General features: G+C 44.6%; 1 protein-coding gene across 5 annotated transcripts in view; it reads left to right on the top strand.

The window, feature by feature from the left end:
- rbl2 (retinoblastoma-like 2 (p130)) overlaps positions 1-13,685 on the top strand; it is a 210,997-nt gene that overhangs the window by 112,151 nt on the left and 85,161 nt on the right. For all 5 annotated transcript variants that reach the window (XM_070898000.1, XM_070897999.1, XM_070898001.1 and 2 more), the window contains 2 exons: positions 5,822-5,982; positions 9,676-9,740. In XM_070898000.1, coding sequence (XP_070754101.1) covers positions 5,822-5,982; positions 9,676-9,740 — 226 coding nt within the window. The remainder of the gene's footprint in view (positions 1-5,821; positions 5,983-9,675; positions 9,741-13,685) is intronic.

Genomic DNA, 13,685 nt, shown 5'->3' with positions numbered 1-13,685 from the left:
AACGAGGAGACACGTGATGCCATTGCTGCACGCCTTTCAAACATTATAGAAGAGAATGGCTTTAGTATAAATTGTGTTTCATCCTATGTAGCTGATAATGCCTCTGTCAATTTTGCGACACAGAAGGCAGTTTACCAGAAGCTGAAACTACTGAATGATAAAATAACTCAGGTTAGATGCCCATGCCATGTCATTTATAAAAATGGCATGAAAGCTTTGAGTTTTGATATGGAGTATCGTATTCTGAAAGTGTATAATGAGTTCTCTTCCTCCAATAAAAAGGCAGAATCTCTCCGTTCATTTTTCAACTTTGCATACATTGAGTACAAAGAACTTCTGCGACGTGCCAACAAGGTGGCTGTCCCTTCTGCCTGCGGTAAAGTGAGTCTAACAATTCTATTTCGGAGGGGGAAGAATGTGCAAAGATTATATGGCAAGCATTCAACTAGGATGATCAGGGGTCTCTTCTTCTTTGTTACATTTACTTCCTACATAACCTGATGGTAATATTTCATGAAACGCCCAAAAAGCTAGACTGTAACAATGCACACTGTGTCATGAAAGGTCTTCATTCTAAATTGTAGAGTAGGAAACAGGACAAATTCTTTAGATAATCAGCTCAGACTATTTTACACAATGTCTCACTATTGAAGAGGAGAAAATTTAATGAGGAAGAAGATAAGACATTGCCAAGAAATGGTATGATTTTGAGACCTCTGTTTTCAAACAAATGAAATGGTCTGATATTGAAAAGCTGTCTGAAGGTCTTCACATTGAGATTGGCTTATATCTCTCTTCCGCACTGACACAGGCACCTCATTCAAAAATGTCTGTGCAAAAAATGCAAATGGCCCTGATCCAGGAATTATGGATGGGGTTAGGGCCTCCTCCATGGGCTGGGCAGAAGATAGAGGCCTGCTCTCTCCCTGCAGCCCTGTCTCTTCTGCTTCAAATATTTATCCAATTTTCCCTTATAAGATGAAATAGCCTCTGCTTCATTTACTTCATGGAACATGAAATCCTTTGTCACAACAAGCTTCAGTGTAAAGACACATCTCCTATACTCTCTCCCTACTGTCTTAGTGAGAATTTTAAACTGACGACCCCTTGTCACTGATGCCCCAGAGGAAATAGTCTTTCCCTCGTTACCTATTAAATCATTTCATTATTTTAAAAACCTACATTAAATCTGCTCTTAGCCTTCACTGCTCCAGGAGTAATGGCCCCAGTATCTCAAGTTTCTCCTCGCAGTGATAGTTTCTCATCTCTAGCATCACCCCAAGACTTAAGTTATTTAATTAAACCTGTGCAGCATACAAATCCAGCTGCTGAGGGATCAAGAGACCCCAAGGTCTGATTCTGCTCTCATTATAGCATTTGGTACAAGAACAGATACGATAAAATGAATTATGTCCACTGGGAGGTTTGAATTAAGTTGAATGCTTCCAGTCTAGCTGAATACTGCAGTTGGTTTGCCTTTTTGTAATCCACAGCTAGGCATTAAAAGAAATGAGATGCAAAACAGAGCAACGTGACAATAACAGTAAGATAGGCTGGGTAGTTAAATATCTTGAACCTCACAGTGGCAGGCAGCCAGTGCACCAGGCAGTTCTCTTGAGTTTGTATGGAAGAAATCTGTGGACTGATAAAGGCATGTGCAAATAATTAGTGGGCAATAAATTTCCATTGAGTCAGCATTGTAAATTTTAGCTGCTTTCAAACCGATCCCTAACTGTTTGCAGAGCATTGCAGTTTTAAGTTTCAGAACGATATCAGAGTAGTTTTAAACTGCCTCCTGTTTGAATACGAGGAAATATTCTATGTCCTGTGCTGTTACTTTCAGTCACTATGTAGGAGATTGCAAGGTCAGTATAAGTTTGAAAGCAGTATATAAGATTGCTATTTGTTTATTATTCTTTGTTTCAGCCAAATTTAGTTTTATTGTATTTTTGCTGGACAATTTAGTTTAGTTGATAGAAATGGACCATGTAACAAATGCATTTTCTGGGATTTTAAGATTTGGAGTAATTAATTGTTTTAAGTTTTTTTAATTTCCTAAAATTATTTACATTGAATAATTTTCATTCTGCTTTCTGTATTCTCACTTTACATATTTACAGATAATTACCATATTGCTTAATTTTTGTAATGAACATTTCTGTTAATTTCTTTCTCTAACTGTTTCACTATAACCCAGCAAACTGATTCCAAACCCCTGTCATTTTTGCTCTTGGACTGTCCACTGGGAGATGTCTGAGAGCATCCTTGGGGGCCTGCCATTTTATTTTGGCATCCTGATCTTTCCTTGACACACATCCCTGCTCCCCACCCCGATGACATGTTTAAGATTGGGAAGCTCACAGTGTGGGGAATTGGAATTCAAAGGTGTGAATGGACAATCTGCCAGACTGTCCTTTGATTGCATGAGGGAGAGGTTGGACTCCAAGATCACATCCTCAGTTCCTCCAGCAGGCACCAAATAGATGTGGGACACCACCTCATTGGGAGGAATGGAACAAAAAGGGACAAATCAGCTGAGGCTAATCGTCGCACTTCCAAGCACCACGACTGATGCTTGGGAGCAAGTTACTAGCTTCGCGCTCTCGGTCATGGAATATTTGGTTGTTTCTCTCAATCTCTGGTCTCTCCAACCGGTCTTGCTCACTAAAAGTCCTAGTAATAGCAAGTGGTTGTGTGTACTTTGCTGCAATATATTAATCTAGTTAAGCATGCTGGTATTCCAATTCTATAGTGGAAATTGCCCGCCAAACTACATAAATTGCTCTGGATCTAGGATTTCCTTTGCAAAATGCAGCATAAAACTGCATTTTCTCCTAGTCTTTTGAAAATTGTAGATTATGTACACAACTAAAAATGCCTGAGAGATTTTCAAAATGTCTTATCAGATTTTAGTGATAATTCTATGGTATGTTGCGATATTGGCTGTCTATTAGCTGTGTTTTATAAATTCAATATTGTTTTCTTTCCTACATTTGTCTACATTAGAGATGCTGTATAACTGCATATTGTTATTTGTTTTGTATTTCATTTTGTAAATTGCCTTTAGTTGTTCCTTTTTAAAGAAGGATTTCTTTACCAGAATTTGTTAATTTTGGAATGAAACTGCAGTTGCATCTTCAGTTCTGTACATTTCTCTAATTCTGATTTACAATAATAAGCATTAAGAATGTAGCAAAAAATTATGTTGCCAATATTCTGGACACAGCGAGTGAGTATTGTGAAGTTATTAAAGCAGTTACGCTCCAGTCCAGGAGCAGGAAATCTGCCCTAATATTGTTAACTGGAAGAATGACACACAGGCTTGCACTCCTATTTCCCCATATGTTGTGTTCTATTCAGGAGTGGCATGTGCTTCATTACATTCGTTTTTGAATTCATATTTATGCAGAAAAGGCAGAGTCAGCAGTTTCTGGAATTATATGACTATACCTATAGGTGTCAGCTTGGCTTAGTTGGTAGCATTGTTGCCTCTCAGCCAGGCGGTCATAGGTTCATGCTCCAGTATGGAGTTAGCACATAATCTATGCTATCACTTCATTGCAGTACTGAATTGAAGGGGTGCTGCATTGTTGGAGATGCTAGGGGTGTATTTATTTCACACCCTATCCTCGAGTCAATGGATTATAGGTGAAGTGCAGTCATGGTTTTTTCATAGGAAAACATGGCATTTGCGGATTGACTTCAAGAGGAAAGAAAATAGGGCGGGGTGTAAAATGGGTGACCGATTCACTATCGCCATTTTGCACTACTGCTGAAGACCAATTTTACCAGCGCTGTCTTTTGGGTTAGATGTTAAACTGAGTATCTGGCTACCAGCTCAGATGGACATAAAAGATCCCATGATATTTGAATAAGAAGTTCTTTTGGTGTCCCTCAGTCCACTAAAAGCAGATTTTCTTGTCATTCATTTCCTGTTTGTGGGCACTTACAATGTGGAAGTTGGCTGCCATATTTACCTATGAAATTACAAGGGGGGGCAATTTTTCGGGGAGTCAGCCAGCGCGTCCGGGGGCAGGTCGTGTGGCAACATGTCTTTTATGTCTTTCCCAAATGTCAGGTCAGTCAACGTTGAGCAGACCCGACACGCAGCGGTGGGGGAGGCAATTCAGGTCATTATGACCTTGTTAACAGCCCAATAAGAAGTATTTTGAGCTCACTTTTACATTTAACGAGATCACCCACGTAAGCAGGTTGGGAGTTGTATGACCATAGAATCATCTCATTATTTGACAGCTGCGTTTGTGCTATAAAAGTGCCCATCTCACAGCTGTTCACTTTCCAAACTCAGAAGCCGTTGCTTACTGAATTTGGAAGACAGATTGAGCTTTATGCAGGTTGCAAGTGCTTGGAGTAAACTCTCTATCCAGTGTCACCTCATTGGAACAACCTTTCTCAACATTGACAGATCGCTTCTGCCATCTCAAGTTCACCTGCCATCTATTACATCAGATTCGGCGCCCTTGAAACTATCTTGCCTTGGTCCTCAGAAGCCCACCATGATCAGTGCCAACACCAGCAACAGGCACACCAGCAGCACCAACAACAACACCAACCTTATCCGCAATCAACTGATGCCCTCTGTTCTGTGCAGCATCAGCACCTGACCACCTTGCTGCCCGGGACGCCAGGGGTGGCCTCACCATAGCAATATTTACTTCACTCGATGCTGCAACATCCTGGCTGCCACATGATGCACCAGGTTGGCACCAACCCACATTAAAACCATAAAGCATCCCTACAATGCCCAAGCCATTCCTTTCATACTAACCACCATTGCGGGGGTTACCGTTATGTCTCACCAAACACTGCAACTCACTAAGCCACTTCCAAAGGTGCACACAGATCTGTCCAAGAATGCAAAGTGTTGAAAGTAAAGGCTTCAATGTTTGACAGCATATTAACAGAAACTTTACATGAACATTGCATAAAACACCCAAGTGAGTACCCTTTGTGTTGTTAGTTGGTATGATTGAATTAGGATGAAGGCGAGTGTGAGGGGTGGCTATTGAGATGGGGAAGTGATAATACAAGGCAAGTTGATGTGTGAGTAAGGATGTGCAGGAGTTGAGTAGGGAAGGCAGAGTGATGGGGATGTGATTCATGGCTCAGCAAGATGAGGTTGAGTGTGGCTTTGCAATAACGATTTGTGATCTACTGAGATCATTGAAAGGTTTGCGCCACTCCAGCTTGGTCCTACTGACGACATCCCTGCTTGTGCCCTCCTGTGCAATGTGCAACCAGGCTGTATTGGTCTCCTGGGGAGGTTTCTACTGCCCATTGGAAGGGAAGAGAACCTCCCTATCTGCTGTGACTCCCTCCATAAGCATATGGAGGGACTCATGGGAGGGTTTGCTTGTGCAGTGCTTGTCAGTGTTTGCAGCACCTCAATGCTGTAGAATACTGATAGCACAACTGTCGAAATTAATTTGCGCTTGGTTCTTTTAAGGAAACCGGCTGATGACGCGTCTGACATCATCAGACCCGCTTCCTTCAATTGGCCGGCAAATGCACTAGGCAGGCTTAACAAGCTCAATCAGGGGAAAATCATTTTGGACAGCAGGCTGAAGCTGGCAGTGGGGCCGGGACCCGCCACCGGCGTTGTCCGCTGAGGTAGGGGAAATCATGGCCAATTCCTTCACTTCACTAGTAATCCATTAACCTGAAGTCATGATAAGGTGCTAAATCACTTTTTTTTTTATGAGGGCCTATTTTATGAAAGCGTTTATACATAAGCTTGCCCAGTGGTGTCTAATGCTGAGGTGAGATCTGTATTCTAATCATTGTATTCTATTTATTCCAGGTCTGTCAGAAGATTTCTGCAGTAAAGATTATAAACCACCTTCAGAACCACCATGCATTATTGACAAATTATGTTCCGTGCATGACGGATTGGAATTGGAGGCAAAGGGTATTAAGCAACATTACTGGAAGCCATACATCAGGAAACTCTTTGATAAAAAGGTTTGACATGTGAATTTCATTCCTCAAAGGATTATGACTCACAAATTATAGTGTTTATCATTTATGTTTTACGCATTTGCTAAATTTACACTGCACACTGTAAACCAGTGTGATGGAGTTGGCACTCAACCAATCAGGTGAGTACAACTGCCTGCCTCCTGCTGGTGCTCACATTAACTAAAGAACTGGTGCTAATGCACAAACATCAAGCATTTCTTGGTAAATATTTGTGCTCATCATGGCGAGTGCTGATTATGCTGAATGGGGAAACCTGTCCTTTTTGAGTATCCATTGCCATATCAAACACTGTTGAGTCTAGAGTGACATAGTTTGATGCAGAGTAAAACGCACCCTACTCTGTGCCAACAATGTTCCTCCATCCCAATTTCAGATGAGTATCAACAACAACAAGTTTGATTTATATAGCGCCTTTAACATCGCAAAATGTCCCAAGGTGCTTCACAGTCGTGATATAAAACAAAACAGATAAATTTGACATCGAGCCACAGAAGAAGAAATTACAGCAGATGACCAAAAGCTTGGTTAAAGAGGTAGGTTTTAAGGAGTGTCTTAAAGGAGGAAAGAGAGATGGAGAGATTTAGGGAGGGAGTTCCAGAGCTTCGGGCCCAAATGTTGAAGGCACGGCCACCGATGGTTGAGCAATTATAATCAGGGATACTAAAGAGGGCAGAATTTCAGGAGCGTAGACATCTTATAGGGTTGTGAGGCTGAAAGAGATTACAGAGAAAGGGAGGGGCGAGGCCATGGAGGGATTTGTAAATAAGGATGAGAATTTTGAAATCTAGGCGTTGCTTAACCGTGAGCCAATGTCGGTCAGCGAGCAAAGGGGTGATGGGTGATTGTGACTTGGTGCGAGTTAGGACATGGGCTGCCGAGTTTTGGATTACTCCAATGCACTCCAGCCCAGCCAGGTGTGCATTGGAATAGTCAAGTCTAGAGGTAACAAAGGCATGAATGAGAGCTGAGGCAGGGGTGGAGGCGGGCAATGTTACGGAGGTGAAAATAGGCGGTTTTAGTTATGTGGCCGGAAGCTCATTTCAGGGTCAAATATGACGCCTAGGTTTAGCCTCCGATAGATGCTAGGGAGAGTGGGCAAGGAAGTGGACCTGTCCATGATCAGATCAGCCATGATCGTATTAAATGGCGGAGCGGGCTCGAGGGGTCCGTATGGCCTTCTCCTTATGTTCTTATGAGAGGGATGGAGTCAGTGGCTAGGGAACGCAGTTTGTGGCAGGGCCAAAGACAATGGCTTCGATCTTCCCAATATTTAATTGGAGAAAATGTCTGCTCATCCAGTACTAGATGTCGGATAAGCAGTCTGATAATTTAGAGACCATGGAGAGATTGAGAGAAGTGGTGGAGGTGTGTCGTCAGCGTACATGTGGAAACTGACTCCGTTTTTTCGGATGATATTGCCAAAGGGCAGCATATAGATGAGAAATAGGAGGGGGCCAAGGATAGATCCTTGGGGGATACCAGAGGTAACGATGTGGAGTGGGAAGAGAAGCTATTGCAGGAGATTTTATGGCTATGATTAGATAGATAAGAATGGAACCAGGCGAGTGCAGTCCCACCCAGCTGGACGATGGGAGAGATGTGGTCAACTGTGTTGAAGGCTGCAGACAGGTCCAGGAGGATGAGAAGGGATAGTTTACCTATATCACAGTCACAAAGTATGTAATTTGTGACTTTTATGAGACGTTTTGGTACTGTGGCAGGTGCGAAAACCAGATTGAAGGGATTCAAATATGGAGTTTTGGGAAAGGTAGTCACAGATTTGGGAGGCGACAACACGTTCAAGGACTTTGGAGAGGAAAGGGAGGTTGGAGATGGGGCGGTACCTAGCAAGCACACTGGGGTCAAGGTTTATTTTTTTGAGGAGAGGGGTGATAATCGCAGCTTTGAAGGAGAGGGGAACAGTACCTGAGGAGAGAGAATTGTTAATAATGTCGGCTAACATGGGAGCCAAAAAAGGAAGATGGGTAGTCAGCAGTTTAGTGAGAATCGGGTCAAGGGAGCAGGAAGTGGGTCTCATGGACAAGATGAGCTTGGAGAGGTCAAGAGGGAAGATCAAAGAGAAACTAGAGAAAGATGCGAGTATCCTATGGTGCACCACTGCAACATTTTTCAGTTTGTACATCAGCCATCCTGTGACCTGAGCAGATTCGTTCTAACTCCGAGGTAGTTTTTGGTGTACTTCTTTGCTATATAACCTATCCATAAGAAACTAAGTACAGTAGACACCACAAGTCACTGGAGAAATACCACCAACGATGTCTCCACAAGATCCTACAAATCCCCTGGGAGGACAGACGCACCAACGTTGGCCACCTCGACCAGGCCAACATCCCCAGCATTGAAACACTGACCACACTTGATCAGCTCCGCTGGGCAGGCCACATTGTTCGCATGCCAGGCATGAGACTCCCAAAGCAAGCGCTCTACTCGGAACTCCTTCACGGCAAGCGAGCCAAAGGTGGGCAGAGGAAACATTACAAGGACACTCTCAAAGCCTTCCTGATAAAGTGCAACATCCCCACTGACATCTGGGAGTCCCTGGCCAAAGACCGCCCTAAGTGGAGGAAGTGTATCCGGGAGGGCGCTGAGCACCTCGAGTCTCATCACCGAGAGCATGCAGAAATCAAGCGCAGGCAGCGGAAACAGAATACGGCAAACCAGTACCACCCACCCTTTCCCTCAACGACTATCTGTTCCACCTGTGACAGGAACTGTGGCTCTCATATTGGACTGTTCAGCCACCTAAGGATTCATTTTTGGAGTGGAAGCAAGTCTTCCTCGATTCCAAGGGACTGCCTATGATGATGATGAAGAAACTACGCGGGCTAAATTGCCCTGTGCCCCCCCCTTGGGGCGCACAATTTGAATTAAGTGAAGATTTAGTGCCCGGCGAGAGGGACTGCTAAATCTTGCTGAATTGGGCACTTTGAAAGAGAAAATGTTTTGGGGCGGTATCGGAGGCAGGAATGGCCTCCGTGGGGCTCTGACGGTAAATGGAGGCAGTGTGCGATGCTCAACGCGACCCGCCCTTTTAAGGCGTAGGGTCGCTGTGAACTCTGCAGTCGCTTTCGTGGCATCTAGGAAGGGTTTTGACAGCTTCACGCCTGCAAATCGTTGGCATCGCCCCACGGCAACCTTGTGTCCCGCGGGGCAATTTCTCCCGCAGTGCGCAAAGGGGTCAGCACGTAGTGATGAGGGGTCGGTGTGGGGCGCTAAGGGGTCAGTGCGCACAGCGATGATGTCACCATCATGTGTGCCCCCACTAGGGGTGAAAAATACGGGGCGTGGCGCAAACCAGTTTTCGCCTGCAGAATCCTGTGGGCAATTCCGCCGCGCCCAGGCGGTAAAGAATTCGCGCCCCGTTAGTGCCTTTCTGATTGGGGCAATTTCGCCCCCCAAAATCCCCTACAGAAACTGTAGGAGCTTTACACAGACACAGACATAGACATATCCCATTAGCTTAGGCTAGATTTGAACAGATCCAGGAGATGATAGGTCAGTGCCTAACCCACTGTAGCACCCATATGTCAAATTTCAAGCTTTAAAAGAATAATTTATATCTAATTATCCAATTCAAAACAACAACTTTTACAAGGTTTATGAATTATTTAACATATGTTACAAAAAAAATGGTGTATTTGTGATTGACCACAGATCCTGAAGGGAAGAGGAGAAACTCTAACTGGCTTTCTGGATCCCGGGAACTTTGCAGACAGTGTGTAAGTGATGCAGAAATTCTGTCTCTCAGGCTTCACAGAAATGGTATCCTATTCTGAATTTAAAAGATTAGGTGAATAGCAACGAACTATACTGGTGTAAAAGTTGGGATTCTGTGAAATTTCTGTTGAGTGAAATTTCCTAGTTCTTTTTGATTACACTTCCATTCAGAATTGCTAACCTAATGTAACTCTGATATTTTCAGAGTTACTCACAGAAACACACACAGCCTTAAGATGACAGAACATTCCAGAACTCACCAGTCAGGTGACCTGTTCTCTTTATTATAAACAGCACTGGCTGCAGTGCCACAGGAGTCCACAGGTGGAGCTATGTATATTACACTTCTCCCTCCTTAAGAAGTAATCATAACACTAATAATCATCATACATAACTTGCATGGTTATACATAACAAAAGATATGGACCTATTTTGCCATATTTACAAATCAAGCTGAACCACATTTTCTGCTTCGCAGAGGGTACCCTCGCTCTCTAACAGAACCTTCCAAAAATTATGTTGAATTTAAACTCATTTGAGGCTGATCCTGAGGAAAGTTTTCCTCCAAGGGATGCCCTTGATTTCCATTTGAACTCTCTAACTTCAAACTGTTTGTCTGCCTGACTCGGACTCAGAATTAAATTCTGACTTTCTCTTGGATTTGTTTCCAGTACATTGGATGTAGGATATGCGACTGGTGTATCAAAACTATCTGATCAGTCAGAAATAATTAAATCATTCCCACTTTCAATTACTTTCACGTCTGTAGGTAAAATATGATCAATGTGAACAAACCTAACCTGTCCATGATCAAACATCTTGACCAAATATGTGCGAGGGCCACATATCTTAACCACTCTTCCTGGTAACCATTTTCACCATTTATGGTGATGGTTCTTCACTCTCACCTTCTGATTTAATTTCACACTTCTCTCTTTTACTCTACCTCTGTCATGATTCTCTTTCTGTCTTAATTGTATCTCTTTTATGGACTGTGCCAAGTTTGGTTTTAACAACGAGAATCTGGTTCGTGGCTGTCGTTTGAGAAACAACTCTGCTGGTGTTCTACCAGTAGTTGTGTGAGGAGTATTACGATACGTAATTAGAAAATTAGCCAATTTGTGGTCCAATGACAACTGTCGTTTCTTTGGATTTGGATCCAACATCTGTTTGATGAGAGCACGTTTTACAATTTGTACAGTGCGCTCTGCTGCACCATTTGAAGCAGGGTGATACGGTGGAACCTTGGTATCTTTCACCCCATTTTTGCTCATGAACTGTGCAAATTCTTCTGAACGAAATTGTGATCCATTATCAGAAACAATTTCTTCTGGGAGGCCAAATGAAGAAAATAATCTTTGCAAAATGTCTAATGTTTTACTTGTTATTTTCCCCATTGGAAACACCTCGACCCACTTTGAATAATTATCAATCACAGTGAACAATTCTTGTCCTTCTAGCTCAGCAAAATTGATGTGTAGCCTTTGCCACACCCTGGGAGGCCATTTCCATGGCTGTAATGGTACTGATGGTGGTTGCTTGCTTACCATTTGACATGCACTGACTGACAATGTACTCTATATCTTTATCAAGATCTGGCCACCATAAGTAATTGCGTGCAAAACTCTTGGTCAAGCACATTCCCAGGTGCTGGTCATGGAGGTCTCCTAATAATTTGGACCTGAATTTATTTGGTATAACCACTCTTGCACCCCACGTGATGCAATCTTTATTGATTGATAATTCATTCCTACGAATGAAGAATGGATGAATATCTTTGTCTGTTACCTGGTTTGGCCATCCATTTGCAATATAATCATACACCTTTGACATAACTGGGTCACGTTTGGTTGCTCTACCAATCTCTTCAGCTGTGACTGACAGTTCATCAATGTATGAAAAATATTGGGTGTAACTTGTGATGGGGAAGGCAATCTAGACATAGCATCAGCATTACTGTGATCAGCTGATCATCTGTATTCAATATCATATGTATATGTTGACAAAATCAAAGCCCATCTCTGCATTCGGGCTACAGCTAATGTTGGAACTGGGGACTTTGGATAGAGGATTGCTGCCAGGGGCTTATGGTCCGTAACGATGGTAAACTTACGACCATACAAGTATTTGTGGAACTTCTTGACCCCAAAAATTAATGCCAAAGCTTCCCTTTTGATTTGTGCATAATTACGCTCACTAGCACTGAGTGTGTGAAGCAAAAGCAATTGGTCTCTCCTCCCCACTACGTAATACATGAGAGATCACTGCCCCAACTTCATATGGAGAGTCATCAGATGCTAGCTTGATCTCCTTAGATATGTCATAGTGAACTAACGTGGTGCTCTCTACCAGTTTGCTTTTATACTCCTTGAATGCTGTATCGCATTCTTCTGACCACTTCCAATGGACCTGTTTTTTCAATAGTTCATTCAGTGGATGTAATACTGTAGCCAAATTTGGTAGGAACTTCCCATAATAGTTCAAAAGACCCAAAAATGATCGAAGTTCAGTGACATTCTTGGAAGTGCATGCATTTCTGATTGCATCCAGCTTTCCCTTGGTTGGATGTAAACCATCTTTGTCTACTCTGTACCCTAAGTACTCCACTGAGTTTTGAAATAACTCACACTTGCGAGCAGACACTCGTACTCTGCTTCTCTAGCCGTTTGAGAACTTAATTCGATGTGTTATTATGAATTTGCCTATTTGGTGTTGAAATTAGTATGTCATCTAAATAACATACTACCCCTTCAATACCTTGCAAAATCTGATTCATCACCCCTTGGAATATGGCAGGGGCGGAAGACGCTCCAAATGGTAGCCTATTAAATTGATATAGGCCTAGATGAGTATTTATTGTCATGCATGACTTGGACTTCTCATCTAATTCGTAAGATCCAACTTTGAGAAGATCTGACCACCTGTCGGTGTTGTGAACAAATCTTCTACATTTGGCAATGTATTGGGGACATTACCCTCTAGAACCTGTTTTACGGTTACTTTATAATCACCACACAATGGGCCCAAGTTTCCACAAGAAAAAAAACGGGCGCCCCTCCGAGCTGGGCGCCCGTTTTTCGCACCTAAAATGGCGCCTAAAAAAATCTTCGGTATTCTCCACCTACTTACAGGTCCTCTTGCCCTCGGCGAAGCCAGCACGAACTGTGGGGGGGCGGAGCCATCAGCGCCGGGACCTCTGCACATGCGCGCTACAGTCGGCACGCAAGTGCAGTAGCTCCAGGCACCGAACTGTGTGGGAGGGGCCCGAAGCACGCAGTCCCTAGTCCTGGCTGAATGGCCTCACTGGGGCTGCGTGAATGAGGCTCCTCCCACGGCCAGCTCCGGCTCTCCCCCCGACCAGACCCGACACTCGCTCCCGCCCCCCCCCCCCCCCGCCCCTCCCCCCCGCCGACGACCCGACCCCCGCTCCCCCCCGACCAGACACCCGCTCCCCCCCCCCTCCCGCCGCCGACCCGACCCGACACCCACTCCCCCCCGACCAGACACCCGCTCCCCCCCACCCCTCCCGCCGACCAGACCCGACCCGACACCCGCTCCTCCCGCCCCGACACCCGCTCCCCCCCCCCCGACTGACCTGACCCGTCCCGCGCTCCTGTTCCCCGACCCGCTCTCCCCCCCACCCCCCCGCTCTCTCTCCTCCCCCACCCCCCCGCTCTCTCTCCTCCCCCACCCCCCCGCTCTCTCTCCTCCCCCCCCCGCTCTTCACCCCCCGCTCTCGCTCTCTTCCTCCCTCCCACCCCCCGCTCTCTCCCTCTCTCTCTCTCTCTCCCCCTCCCTCTCTCTCTCTCTCTCTATCTCTCTCTTTCTCTTTCTCTCTCCCTCCCTCCCTCTCCCCCTCCCCTCTCCCCCCTCCCTCCCCCTCTCTTCCCCCCCCTTCTCTCTCTCTCTCTCTCCCCCTCCCGCTCGCTGCAGAATACTCCCTGGCT

This window comes from Pristiophorus japonicus, chromosome 13 (assembly GCF_044704955.1).
Source record: "Pristiophorus japonicus isolate sPriJap1 chromosome 13, sPriJap1.hap1, whole genome shotgun sequence".
NCBI classification, from domain to species: domain Eukaryota; kingdom Metazoa; phylum Chordata; class Chondrichthyes; family Pristiophoridae; genus Pristiophorus; species Pristiophorus japonicus.
This window is presented reverse-complemented; position numbering and strand designations above follow the sequence as displayed.